Source organism: Mesoplodon densirostris, chromosome 2 (genome assembly GCF_025265405.1).
Source record: "Mesoplodon densirostris isolate mMesDen1 chromosome 2, mMesDen1 primary haplotype, whole genome shotgun sequence".
Taxonomy (NCBI): domain Eukaryota; kingdom Metazoa; phylum Chordata; class Mammalia; order Artiodactyla; family Ziphiidae; genus Mesoplodon; species Mesoplodon densirostris.
This window is the reverse complement of record NC_082662.1, coordinates 14,589,648-14,602,806: the sequence shown is the minus strand read 5'-3', so window position 1 is coordinate 14,602,806 and position 13,159 is coordinate 14,589,648. Positions and strand designations below refer to the sequence as shown.

At 56.3% G+C, this 13,159-nt stretch overlaps 1 protein-coding gene across 1 annotated transcript in view; it reads right to left on the bottom strand.

Moving 5' to 3' along the window:
• The window catches only part of IGSF21 (immunoglobin superfamily member 21), a 249,825-nt gene extending 237,260 nt beyond the window's left edge, over nucleotides 1-12,565 (bottom strand). Inside the window, exon 1 of the mRNA XM_060080255.1 lies at nucleotides 12,496-12,565. Within this exon, the coding sequence (XP_059936238.1) occupies nucleotides 12,496-12,565 (70 nt within the window). The remainder of the gene's footprint in view (nucleotides 1-12,495) is intronic.
• Nucleotides 12,566-13,159: the final 594 nt, after the last annotated feature.

Genomic DNA, 13,159 nt, shown 5'->3' with positions numbered 1-13,159 from the left:
TGGCCCCAAGGGGGGCCCTCCCTAAACCCTAAAGCCAGTAGTCCCTTTAATAAGCCCTTCCTGGACCCCTCAGGTTGAGCTTGGTGTTTCCTGCTGGAACCTGGTTGGTACGGAGAGACAGAAAGTGTCCCCAGATTACAGAGCTTACAAACAGTGGCACTGAAACCCCAGCCCTCCTCTGCCTCCAAAGCTCACGTCATTCCATCTGAACTGCGGTTTCTCAGCCACAGACATTCACACCCGCAGCTGCCCAGATTGGCCACATCTGCGTGCCACCTGCTCCACTATGCACTTAACATTTTTCTTTAACTTGACTCATTTTTTTTACTTAAATAAGCCATTTAAAAAAGAGAGAGAGAATTTAAATCACTGCCCCAAATGGCAAACCAGTCTCACTTGCCTTCATCCATCCTTCCTTCAGAGGATGACTGAAAAAGAATTATAATGAAAACAAAACACTGTTATTAAAACTTTTACTCCCTCTGGCTCACTGCAGGCACGTTGCCCTGCACCTGTTTTTGTTGCAAAGAGAGATTAGCAAGCGAGGGAGCGTTAAAGACATGATGGCATCAGCCTGAGGCTTTCTCCTTGGCATAACTAGGTGGACAGCGTGAGAAAGGAACAGGGAAAGTGAGAAAGGAACAGGGAAGACCTTCCCTCGCTGTGATTCCTTGGAATTTATTGCCCGTGGGGAGGCCCCACCTAAAGAGGAACATCGCCCTAGACCTGCACTCTCCAATAGAACTTTCCATAGTGATGGAGACGTCTTACCCACAGCTGTGCTGCCCAATACAGGAGCCACCTGCCACGTGTGGCTATTGAGCCTGTGAAATGTGGCCAGTGTGGCTGAAAAACTGAATTCTGTTTAATTCAGTTAAATAAAAGCCGAGACACCTTGTTGAGTTTTAATGTAAATGTCAGTTGTCACACACAGCTCCATGTTGAACACAGCTCTGGAACGTAAGCCCCATGAGGGCAAGAACTCACCTATTCATTCTCCTCTGGATTTCTAGAACAGCACGGTGCTTGATTGCCAGGAGCATTCAATTAATTCTCGATGCACCAGTGGATGAATCAGTAATTGAATGAATGAATGAACTATACTGCCTCTTGCAACAAGAAACTGCTCTCTGCATTCAGACTGTCCTGGGAACCACTAGCTCTTCCTGGTTAAGTAACTCTATTCCTCCCCACCCGGTTGCTTGTCTCTCTCCTCCCACCAGGCTCCTCAGTGGGGAGACAGGCTTAGGAATTTGACGTCCAACATGCCTCCTCCTCTCCAAGCTGAGCTCAGGTCCACTTCTCTGCTGCCACCGAGCAAACAAAGAAGTTTTTGTGATGTGGTTGCTTTTGCTGCCCCCATCTCACTCCCTCCGCCCCTGACTGGGATATTAGGTGCTTGGTGACAATTAGCAAGGTATCACCTGCTTCCGTAGAACCAGGCACCTGGCCTTGGGTTACGGTATGGCCTGAATACACACTTGACAAAATCCTGTGCACTCCGGCACTGAGCACCAGCTCTAGATGCGGACGCCACCCACCCTCTGGCCATGCCAGCCTCTGTCTTCACCTTGCCAGGGCATCCGAGCTCCTGCATTGCCCCCTCCCCGTGCCCAGCCCTGCACGATGCCAGGGCAGCCGGTGATGGACGCCTTCCTTTGGGGCAGCATTAAGCAGCGCGGAGGAAGAGATGGTGCTCAGAAGATAATGGAGGCGCCAATGATTGGTGACAAACAGCCCCACTGGAGGAGCGCTGAGTGCCTCTGCAGAAAGAGAAACAAAAGGGCAAAGGGAACAGCTTGGCAAAGGAACAAAAAAACCCAACAGCTCAGCTGCCTCTCTCCCTGGTGACTCCCAAGCTGCTCCTGTGATGTATGAGGCTGGGGGTTGCTCTCCGCTGGAGTGCCTCCAAGATCCCCACCCAAGTCTGGGGCACCCTGATGCTCCCCACGCAAGGCTCTTGGGTGGTGGGTCTGCCTGACTGAGCCCTGGGATGTCCCCCAGGACCTCGAGGGAGAAGACCTGCACCTGCCCACCCCACCCCCAACCACGTACACACACATCACACACGGTTGGAGGCCAACGGGAAAGTCACTCTCTCTGGCCTCAGTTTTCTCAGCTTTAAAATGGGGGAAAGGATATAGTGCATTTAATCTCCCAGCTCCCTCCTGGCCCCAATGCTCTGTAATTCCAAACCTGAGGACTTGCTCCATGTGGAAAACCTACAATGTACCCCTCCTCCTGGGCACTGGGGCTTAGTAAACACTTCCTCCTCTTCAGACTTGGGGGCATTCCAAACGTCATCATAACAGCAGCAGCCACTTTTCCCACACCTGCTGTGTGCTAGGTACCCTGCATACAGACCCCTCGTATTATGTGAATTTCCCCTTCCCAGCAGCCCCACCCCACGAAGCCACCATGATGAGTCGCCTGTTCAGCTGGAGACATCAAGGCTGCAAGCAACGAAGAGGTGATCAGAGCTCTCACACTGGACAAGTGGTGGAGATGGAATCTGAACCCAGGCCAGACCCCGGAGCCCACGCCCCCTGGGGATGTAGATGCTTCTCCCCAGGAGAAGCTACCCCCATCACACTTGGTTCCGGCTCAAGCTGGAACAGCTCCATTCCAGGCGGGGGCCTGGCTTTCCCTCCTTGCCAGGTCTGGACACTGTGGGAGAGGTGGGCAGTGTCCAAATAATGGCATTTCTGCCACCAGGCCATTGTCTCTTTGGGAACCCCAGAGCAATCATTTATAACACAGTGGCGTTCCAAAGAGTTTCCGGCTTCAGGTGGCCCAGAAAAGCCAAATTAATCTTCCTAGAGCCCTGCTCTGGGAATGTCACTCCTCTCTCTTCAACTGCCCCCCGTAGCCCCCAGGCTCAAATCCAGACTGCTGGCCCTGGCGAGCAGGCCCTGGCCAACAGCTTCAACCTCATTCCCCACTTCTCGGTGAGCACCTTATGCTCAAGTGAGGCCAGCTGCCTCCCTGTCTCCCATCCCCACACGGCCTGACGGCGTCCTCATTCCCCACCCAGGGCTTTGCACGTGCTGTTCTCTGGCCTGGGATTCCCTCCTTACCTCCCAAGATTGTTTCAATCCCTCAGAGCCTTCCTGGGCCACTTCCTTTAGTTTCCAAGGATTTATTCTTGGTATCCTTGTATTGGCCATTTATCATACATAATCTTTTATTGTTCTCAAATGAGCCCGTGCTGTGTGGGGTGGCCAACGAGCCAAAACTCCTTAAGGGAGGTCTCTCAGTCCAGAATGAGGTTGGCACAGCTGCTCAATTAACAGAAGTGACTGGATCCCTTAACAGAAGTGACTGGATACCTTGACTTGACTCCAAAGTCAGCTTCCAGGGGAGGGAGAAGAAAATGTGAGCTTCCTGAGCCTCTCAGAGCGACCGCATGGCCAGCTGACCCCATCCTGAGGGTCAGGAGGAAGGGAGGGGTCAAGACTGAGGGCTAGTTGCATGCCAGGGGCTTTCATGTATTCATCTCATTTATCGCCATGACACCCTCTATTTTCAAAAGATGGGGAAACCATGACTCAGAGAGGTAGTGACTTGCCCAAGTATACACTCTGCTAGGAAGTGGCCGGGCTAGGCTTTGAACCCAGTTCACATGAAAACCAAAGTATATGAATTACCCCCAAGTGGCTGTTCCACAGAGACAGTGATTGAGGAAGGGTGGGCAGGCCCAGCGGCGTGCTGGGAAATGTTGAACAGCTAGCTCTGGGCTGGTAAACGTTTAACAGCTAGCTCTGGGCTGGGCAGAGCTCTGATCTGCAGTGTTTGCTCATTCCATGGTATAAATACTCCTGCCCTGGTCAATTTCAAGCCACCAATAAGGTAAACTCAGAGCTGGGGAGAGATGTGTAAATCAGTGCCTGGGTGTGAATCCAGCTCTGTCCCTCACTAGCAGTGGGATTTTAGGCAAATCACATGATCTCTCTAAGCCTCATTCCTCATCTGTAAAATGGGGAGACTGTTATCTCCCAAATGGGAGTTTCTGGGAGGCTTTAATATGACTTTGTGTGAACATGGCTAGCACGGGACTTAGCACGTAATAGTTGCCCCCTCCTTCCTTCCTTCCTCCCCCTCCTTCCTTCCTTCCTTCCTTCCTCCCCCTCCTTCCTCCCCCTCCTTCCTTCCTTCCTCCCCCTCCTTCCTCCCCCTCCTTCCTTCCTCCCCCTCCTTCCTTCCTCCCCTCCTTCCTTCCTTCCCTCCCTCCTTCCTTCCTTCCTTCCTTCCTTCCTTCCTCCCCCTCCTTCCTTCCTTCCTTCCTTCCTCCCCCTCCTTCCTTCCTCCCCCTCCTTCCTTCCTCCCCCTCCTTCCTTCCTCCCCTCCTTCCTTCCTTCCCTCCTTCCTTCCTTCCTTCCTTCCTTCCTCCCCCTCCTTCCTTCCTTCCTTCCTTCCTCCCCCTCCTTCCTTCCTCCCCCTCCCTCCTTCCTTCCTTCCTTCCTTCCTCCCCCTCCTTCCTCCCCCTCCTTCCTCCCTCCCCCTCCTTCCTCCCCCTCCTTCCTTCCTCCCCCTCCTTCCTTCCTTCCTTCCTTCCTCCCCCTCCTTCCTTCCTCCCCTCCTTCCTTCCTTCCTTCCTCCCCCTCCTTCCTCCCTCCCTCCTCCCCTCCTTCCTTCCTTCCTCCCTCCCCCTCCTTCCCTCCCTCCTTCCCCAAACCCTGCACCCATCACCAAACAAGGAGAACCCAGAAGGAACAGGAGGCCCTTTAGTCTTCCCTCCACCTTCTACTGTTGGCTCATCCCCCAGACGCCAGCCGTGATGCCAGTTTGAGTGATGGTGGGCAGAGCTGGACAATGGACACATTCTCACACCAGAAAGGGCTTCCAGAGGTGACTGAGCAGGGCCAGGAAACAGGCCCCGGGCTCAGTGTCTGGAGCAATCCCCAGATTCAGGGGAGACATCATTCATTCATCAGGCAGTCAGTCATTCAACAAACACATCTTGAAGATTTGCTCAGAGCCAGGCCTTGTGCCAGAGCCAGTGGTGCAGGGATGCCTGCCCTCAAGAACTCTCTGTTCAGTGGGGAGACCAACCGATGAGCACTTCCAGCCCCAGGGGAGGGTTGTTTTAACAGCATGTTGCCAAAGTGCTGCCGGCAGCACTCACAGGGGACACCTGAGTCAGCAGGGGTCGGGGGGGGGGTGTGTGGAGGGCAAGAAGTGGGTGAGCAGAGACTTGGAGGCAGGTGTACGGGGAGTCAGGGGCTGTGCTGCCTGAGGGCAGATGTCTGCTCTCTGAGCCAGGAAAGGGCAGAAGTGGGGGAGGAGGTGGAGGACATGGAGCTAAGGCCAGAAACCTCTGAGCAGGCCAAGTCTGTGGGGCAGAGAGGTGGCGGCTCCGGTCCCCAGGCCGTGTGACTGCATCAGCAACCTCCCCCGTGGACTGGGGATATAATACCCATCTGGGCAGCCGCGGAGGAGGGAGGAGGTCCCATCAGCAAAATGGCTACACCAGCACTCAGCTCACAGGGCAAGCTTTCTGGTCAGTTTGCTGGCCTGTGAGCTCATGGGGAGCTGACCTGTCTCACTCCAAAAACCTAGGGGTTGGGGGGGTGAATGAAACAGCACAATGGGTCGGGGAGGGAAGGAAGGCTGAGTGTGCAGCCACAAAATCCAGATTCCAGTCCAGCCACTTCCTACCACCATCTTTTCATCTCCCTGAGGCTCAGTTTCCCTGGCCTATTCAGTGGATACAAGAGTAGCCTCCTTCACGTCTGATGTGAGAACTAAATGGAAGGATGGGCGTGGAAGCATCTCGTCAGCACTCAAGTACCACCAGCCTGTAGAGTGTTAGGATGTCTGGAGTCAGAGTATGCATCACTTTGATTATCTGAGAGTCTTCAAGAAAGACAGAATGTAGTTCCAGGAGCAGAAATTTACCAACAGGAAGTTCACCTGTGAATCCAGCCTAAATTTCACATGCCATAAGCCTTTGCATACGCTTTTCTGTAGAAAGCCGCACACCCGACACCTCTCCACGTACCCCAGCACCAGGACGCACATGTCTAAAGGCCAAAGATGCTTTATTCATCCGAACAACCCACCATAAGCGGGTTCTTGGTGCACATCCACCATGTGTTTTGTGGGAAACAGCAGAACCAGACAGGGTCCCTGCCTCCATGGAGCTTCTAGTCTACTAGGGTAGGGGATGGGAGGGGCCCAGTGAGACTGGTTCTACCCCCGAATTTCACTGGGAGAAACAACTTGGGTCTTGGGTCTTGACTGCACCCAGTGTGGGTGTGGATGGGGGACAATGCGTCGAGCCTCCAGGGAAAGCCAGGGAGCAGGCGGGGAAATCAGTCACCCCCAGGCAGCAGGCCGTGAACCATCCTCCAGGAGTTACCAAGAGTGGTAATCAGCAACTCTAAGGCTCATCATGCCTAGGGAGGGTATCAAGTGGAGTCCTTCTCTTATAAGAGGCAGAAATCAACTCCAGACAACTCAAGCCAAAAACACGCCATAAGCTTTTGCTTATAAGTTACAAAAGCCATAAGCTTTTGTAACTGGTGAAACATTATGGGGAATTCATGGAACACAAGGACAAACTGGAGCCTGGTATTGGGAGGACCCATGCTGCTTGAGCTGGAGCAGCTCTGACATAACCATGGTTAATACTGGTAACAGTCATCTGAGCCCACAGGATTAAGCTAAGAGCTTTGTAGGTCATGATTCGTTCCAAACTGTCAACACCCTGGGAGGAAGGTCCCATCATTATTAGCCCTGGGGAAACCAGAAAAGTACAGCGTCTTGGGGGCCCCCATTGATAAGGGGATTTTCCAGTAGTTCTCTGTCTTCCTCTGTTCAATATTCAGCTTCCAGGGAGACTTTGTCAGATGGGCTCATCTTGGGGGTGACTTAGCTGATTGTGCCACCTACCAAGATGGTGTGCAATTAGTAGGGTGGTGAATAATTCCCCAGAGCAAATCTGACGTGTTGCTGGGAGAAGTAGGAATGGCTGGTGGACACATCAAACGCCATATTCCTTTCCTGGGTGTCACGATGTCCTTTCCTGCTCCTTTGGGCTGCTACTCTCTAAACCTCTAGCTCCGTACACACTGTATTTATTTGCTCCATCCATGGAATCTTGGCCAATAGGTCTCGGTGATCACAAGCCCCCTCTGCCACCAGACCTCACTGCAAGTGTAAAGGTGGCTTTCAGGATCTCACCCACCTGGTTCCTTCCCAGGAACTTCATCCTGAAGACAGACGCCTCTTAGGAATTAATGTCCCATGTTTCACCTCCACTGACATTTATCGTTTAAAGCGGGGGCGCTTTGCACCCTCTTGCCTATGGTAGAAGCTGCTGCATTCCTCCTTCCAGCGAAGAAAAAATAAATCCTTTCTCCTCTCCTCCAGGAGCAGCAGTGTCTTTGGATTGCTTCAGACCTGGGTTTGAAACTCCTGGTTCTTCCACTTAAAAAAGATTCTGAGCCTCATTCATTATTTAAGAAAGAAAAGAAAGGAAGGAAGCGGGGAGGGAGAGAAAGAGAGCGGTATCTTGGGCCTCTTGTCCTCACCTGCAAAACATGGCTAATGATACCGCCTCATGGACTGTTTAAAGCATTTAATGCATAAAGACCATCTAACAGGTGCGTGATAAATGGGAGCTATCAGTAATACCACTCTTCTTTCTCCCAGTCTTCAACTAGACTCAAGAAAGACAGCCTTGAGTTGAGCTAGCCTCACCACACACAGTCCTACCTCCAGTTCTTTGCTCACATAGGTTTCCCTCCCTGGCGCATTAGCCCTTGGCTTATTAATGTTCTCCCTTTGCTACAAGGTCTAGTTCAAGTTCTCCCTCCTCTCTGAAGCATTCCCTTTATACCCCCCAAGGAATCACTCTTCCCCCGAGAACCTCCTGTAGGGGACATCAATCCACTTGGCATCTAGCAGGTATCAACAAATTTCCACCTGGATTGTCATTCCTCTTTATGAATACATGCCCGACCTCTCGCCCCACTGGAATGATGGTCACCGTCATAGGTCTTTCTCTTTTCAGATGTGCCCTGCCCACAACAGATGCCCATTCATTCTCCTGATGATGACAAGGGCTTTCAGGGACACCCCGTCTCCCATCTGTGCAGATGAACATACTGGACAATTTTATCTCACTGGGATTTGGGAAAGAGTAAGGCATCCAGACTGGGCATTGGACACAGTACAACTGTCTGTGTGGCTGGAGCCGAGGAAGTGACTGAGACCCCTTCTCACCAGGAGACAGCAGAGCACAGAGGGAAAGAGACAGACCCGGGTCTGAATCTCAGCTTGCCACTTACTGACTGGGTGGCCGTGGACAAGTCACTTAACCTCTCTGAGCCTCAGCTTCCCCATCTGGAAAATCACTTTAACTCTCAGGGTGGCTATTAAACAAGACAAGAAGAACAAATCGCACTGCACAATGCTGGCACATAGTCAGGGCTAAATAAATGAATTTCAAGGGGGATGGGGATGGAGCAGAGGTGGACTGGGTGGCAAGCCAGGTTAGACGCCTCCATGGATCCCAGGAAGCCCAGTTAACAGAACTAACCAGCCTGCTCTTTGTTTGGCTCTTTGGTCTCCGGCTTTGAAGTCACCACTGCTATAACCCAGAAACCCAAGCAAGTCACTTAAATCTCCTCCACCGCCCCTCCCCCACCGCCCCTCCCTCCAACTGTAGCAAGGTTCCGGTCTGGGTGAGACAGATGTTCTGAAAAGCTGGGGTAGCCAGGCCAATCTAAGGCATCACTGGTACCTTGCCAGCCCTTGCCCACACGCCCTGTCCAAGGAACGCTGGAAGGGAAGAGGGAGCCTGGCGCTGGACCAGGCGGGACCCGGAAGGCGCCAGTACTCATACCATTAACAAATCTTAAAACTCTGGACCTCAGTTTCCTAATCTGTGAAAAGAAGAGCTTAAACCCTCTTGCAATGCACGAGGACTGTGCAGCAGTTATCACGTGCTGGCCACACTGCAGCTGATCCATGTAATACTGGCTATTGAAAAAAAACAAAAACCCAGCTATGATCCAAGGAGAGGAGCAATGTTAGATTGTTTAAGGTGAAGGCTGCGGAAAGACCGTTCGATGCCGGGTCTCAGCACCCGCTTCTCCCAGGGCAGCTGTCCTTTTGTGCCTATCATCTTGCCCAAGGCAACAGGTTTAGGGGGTGGTAATCAGTTCCTACACTAAAAGGGTTCTCCTGATAAAAAATAGAAGTTTCAGAACCAATGAAGTAAGTGATCTCGGAGGTCGCTTTCAGCTCTAACATCCCCTGCACTTAAAAAGCAAAAACGAATTCAACCTCTCAGGAAAAACTCCAGTTTGCATCTTGGGTGGGAAGAGAGTGGGGTTTATTGCTGGCAGAGGGGCCAGGCTGGGGGCGGGGCGGCAAGGGGAGCAGGGGCGGAGCAGCCTGGCCCCCCGGCAAGGCCCTTAACTCCCCCGCCAGGGGCTGAGAGAGAACCTGGTGGGGGCCTGAGCCCCGCCCCGCGCCCCCGGCGTCGGGTGGAGATGGTGAGGGAGCTTAAGTACGTAAAGTCTTCACCCCAGCTTGTGCACGCACAGCCCCCCTGCAGTCTCGGTGCTGCGGCTTCCTCGGCCCAGACGAGTCCGCCCCCGCATCCCACCCACCCGTTGACACGCGGCTGCCAAGAGAGAACTGGAAGGGCCTCTGGCTGGGGCCTTTGGCGCGCCCTAACTCGGCCTGCCCACCGCTAGCCTTCGCGGAGACTTTGCCACGGCCCAAAGAGGCAGGTCCATGAACCACTCTCTTCCCCGCGCCCCCAGGGCTCGGTGCCCTCTCTCTCCCGGGCCACCGCCCAGGCACGAGGGCATGACTGCCTTCCCAGAAGTGCCCAGACCAGGTAAAATGGGAACTGAGGAGATAAAAACCAAGTGGGTTTCTCCTCTTGGGAGTCAGATACTGGGGAGTGGAAGCAGGGGCAGGAACTTCCAGCCCAGCCAGTCCTGTGTGCAGCCGACTGCTCTCTCCTCCCTGGGCACAGACCCACCTCTCCACAAAGGTGAGCTCCTTGGCTCTGCGGCCCATAGGAACAGAACCGGCGAGGGCGCACTGGCCGTGCCTCTCCCTAGTAGTGACCGCCATCGCCCCCCACTGGGCAGGCGTGTTTCTGAATGGACTTTACCCTCTCCCCGCCCTCCGAAGCAGCCCCTGGCAGGTGGTCCGGCACAGCCAACTGCCAGATGCACGGCTCTCGGTCACGTCCAGGAACGGCGCCCTCCCCCGGCAAGCCGGCCTGTTGCATCTCGTACAGACCCTTCTCGTGCTCCCACCCCTTCGTGGGCACGGATTTGGAGCGGGTAAGGAGGGATCCCACTCTCGAGCACTCTCATCTCTGCAGGGAAGGGAGGGCTCCCCTGCTGCCCAGGACCCCTGCGCGCGCCCCACGCTCGGAAAGTTTCCCATCTGCGATCCGGATCAGCGCTCTTCCCTCACCCTGAGCAGCGGAGCTCAGAGGCCATGCCGGCTCCCCCCGGCCCAGAGGCGCTCACCCCCGGCGCCCGATCCCCCAGCCTCCAGCAAGTTGCAGAGGCGGGCGAGGGGAGTGGAGGCGCCAAGACGCCGGCTCAGCTCTCCGCAGCCCCGCAGCCCGAAGAACGCTGCTCGCGGGTTCTGGGGAAGATCGCAGGGTGGGGTCCTGACGGAGCGGGGTTTCCCACCAAAGCCTTTCCCACCAGTCGCCATCCTCACCCCTGCCGCGTCTCTCTGGTTCTGCGCATTCCGGGGGAAAGGGGTGCTCCCCTCCGGCCCCCAGCCATCCCCGCTCCCTTCAATGTCCAGGTGAGGGCTCCAGGTGCCTTTCAACAAAGCCCAGTGCCCTCTCCGTTGCGCTGGAACCGGGACACCACCCCCTCCCCGCCCCCATATAACCTTTCCCTCTAGAGGCATCCGAGGGAGGGAGCCGTCACCCCGAAGTTGGGGGGAGATTTTCATCCACTTTGGAAGGTCTGTTGTTCCAAGGGTAGGGGGACAAAGTACAGGGCTGGCGTTACTTCTGGTTTACACCAACCCCTCCCCGCTCTCTGCCAGCAGGACCACCATTCAGGCTCGAATTCTGCAGCCTCTCCCATCAGCAGACCAAGCACTCTTCAAGGACCTCGGGGTAGACGGGGTGCGGTTATCTTAGGGGGACACCTCTTCCCGGAAGGCACTCTCAGAGTTTGGCTAAGCACCTCCCGGTGGGGCAAGGCACACACACGGCAGAGGACAGAGATGGTTCCCCCACCTTCATCACCCAGTTGGGCTAGGGACTGAGATCCTACTGGTCACAATGGCTATGTTTTGGCACCCCGCATCCTCCTCCGCCTCCGCGGCAGAGCCAGGATGTAACTCCAGACGGGCTGGTTCTGGGCATCCAGGTTTGGTTACTAGGCTTAGCGGGGAATCGCGGACACGCACCCTCTAGTCTCCGCGCCCACGGCCCTTTGCCGGTGCAGCCTCCCTCCTGCCCGGCTCGTAGCGAATGTGTTGGATCGCTGCCCGAAAGGTGCCGGGGTCGCCAGGTTGGACTGCCGCGCCACTTAAGACCCACCAGGCGGCGGGGCCGGGCTGGAAGCATCGAGGATTCGGCGAACCCTGGACCCTGGAGCTGCGGAGGCACCAATCACTCTCTCTAGGGACCTCCTTCCAATGGGTTCAGCCCAGCCGGGACCAAGTCCATGCGGGACGCGCACACACACCGCTGCTCACACCTTCTCAGCCCCCGGACACGTCCATGCCTCCCTCCACACTAGAACCACACACTCCACTGCACGCACACACGCTCCTGGCCCACGAAACAACACAACCCCCGCATGCCTGCACCTCCACACATCCCAGAGACGTACACTCCTGCTCAAGTGTCACATTCCCACCTCCTATGCACACACGCCCCGTGCCCCCCACCAACAGAAATACAGCCACTCCCTGTCACACATCCCTAAAGGGTCCCATATACTTGGGACACGCGTGCAACGCCACACCTCACACACTCATCCACCCTGTAACACGCTCACACATGCGATGACACAAGCTCACACACTTCACACCCTCACCGAGAAGCTGGCACCTGCTCACACCCCCAAACACTGGCTCACACGCTTTCTCACACACACACCTTCTCTGTGTAACTGACATGGACACTCAAACACCCCTCCAGACACTCGCTCGCTCACACACCATCACACACACTCACATCTCCAAATGCACTCCGGCAGCCTCTCCACACACAGCTCCCTCCCGGACACCCTCACACAGAGACGCAACAAAGACACACGCTCATACACACGCGCACACGCACACCCTGGCACAGACCCACGAGCGCTCTCTTCAAAGGAGACATCCTCCCTCCCTCGTCCAGCAGATCACCTCTGCAGACCCCCACGCCGGGAGCGGGGCTCGGACCCGGAGCCTCTCCGGAGCGACCCTGGCCCGCGCCCGCCGCCAGCTGCCCGCCCCCGCGCGCATCCCCAGCCGGGCTCCGGCCCGCGCCCGCGCACTCACCGCGCGCCAGGTCCAGGATCGCTGTGAGCAGCAGGCAGGCGCAGCCGCGGAGGCTCGGGGCGGCTCGCATGGTGCCCAGCAGCTGGCGGCGGCGGCGAGGCGGCGGCGGCGGCGGCGGCGGGGCCCCTCGCCATGGGCTCAGGCGCGCTCCTGCCTCCGGCCGCCGGCCGAGGCAGTGGCGGGCAGCACGGGGCGCCGCGGGGGCGCCCCCATGCCGTCGCGGCCGGGCCGCCCGGGCGCCGGGCTCGACTCGGCTCGGCCTCTGCCGGGCGCCGCGACCCTCGCGCTCGGGGCGACCTCCGGGCGCGCCGCAGCTCCCGACTCCTCGGCTCCGCGCGGTGTCCACCGAAGCCCGGAGTCGGATCGGCGGCAGCGCCGGAGTTTGGAGCCGAATCGCGCTCTCTCCTCCTCGCGCTCGCCTCTCCCGGCTGCGCGAGCGCCCCCCTCCCCTCGCCCTCCCTCTGTCCCTCCCCCTCTCCCCGCCCTCCGCCTTCCACTCGCCGCTCTCTCAGCTGTATTATACAGACTTTTCTTTAATCCTTTCTGCGCTGTTCGGTTCTCGTCCGCTAAGCCGATTTATTGCAGGGAGAAGGAGAGCCTCCCACCTCCCGTCCCCTCCCCCTCCTCGCGGTCTTCCACCCCTCCCCCTCCCCCGCCCCTCTTC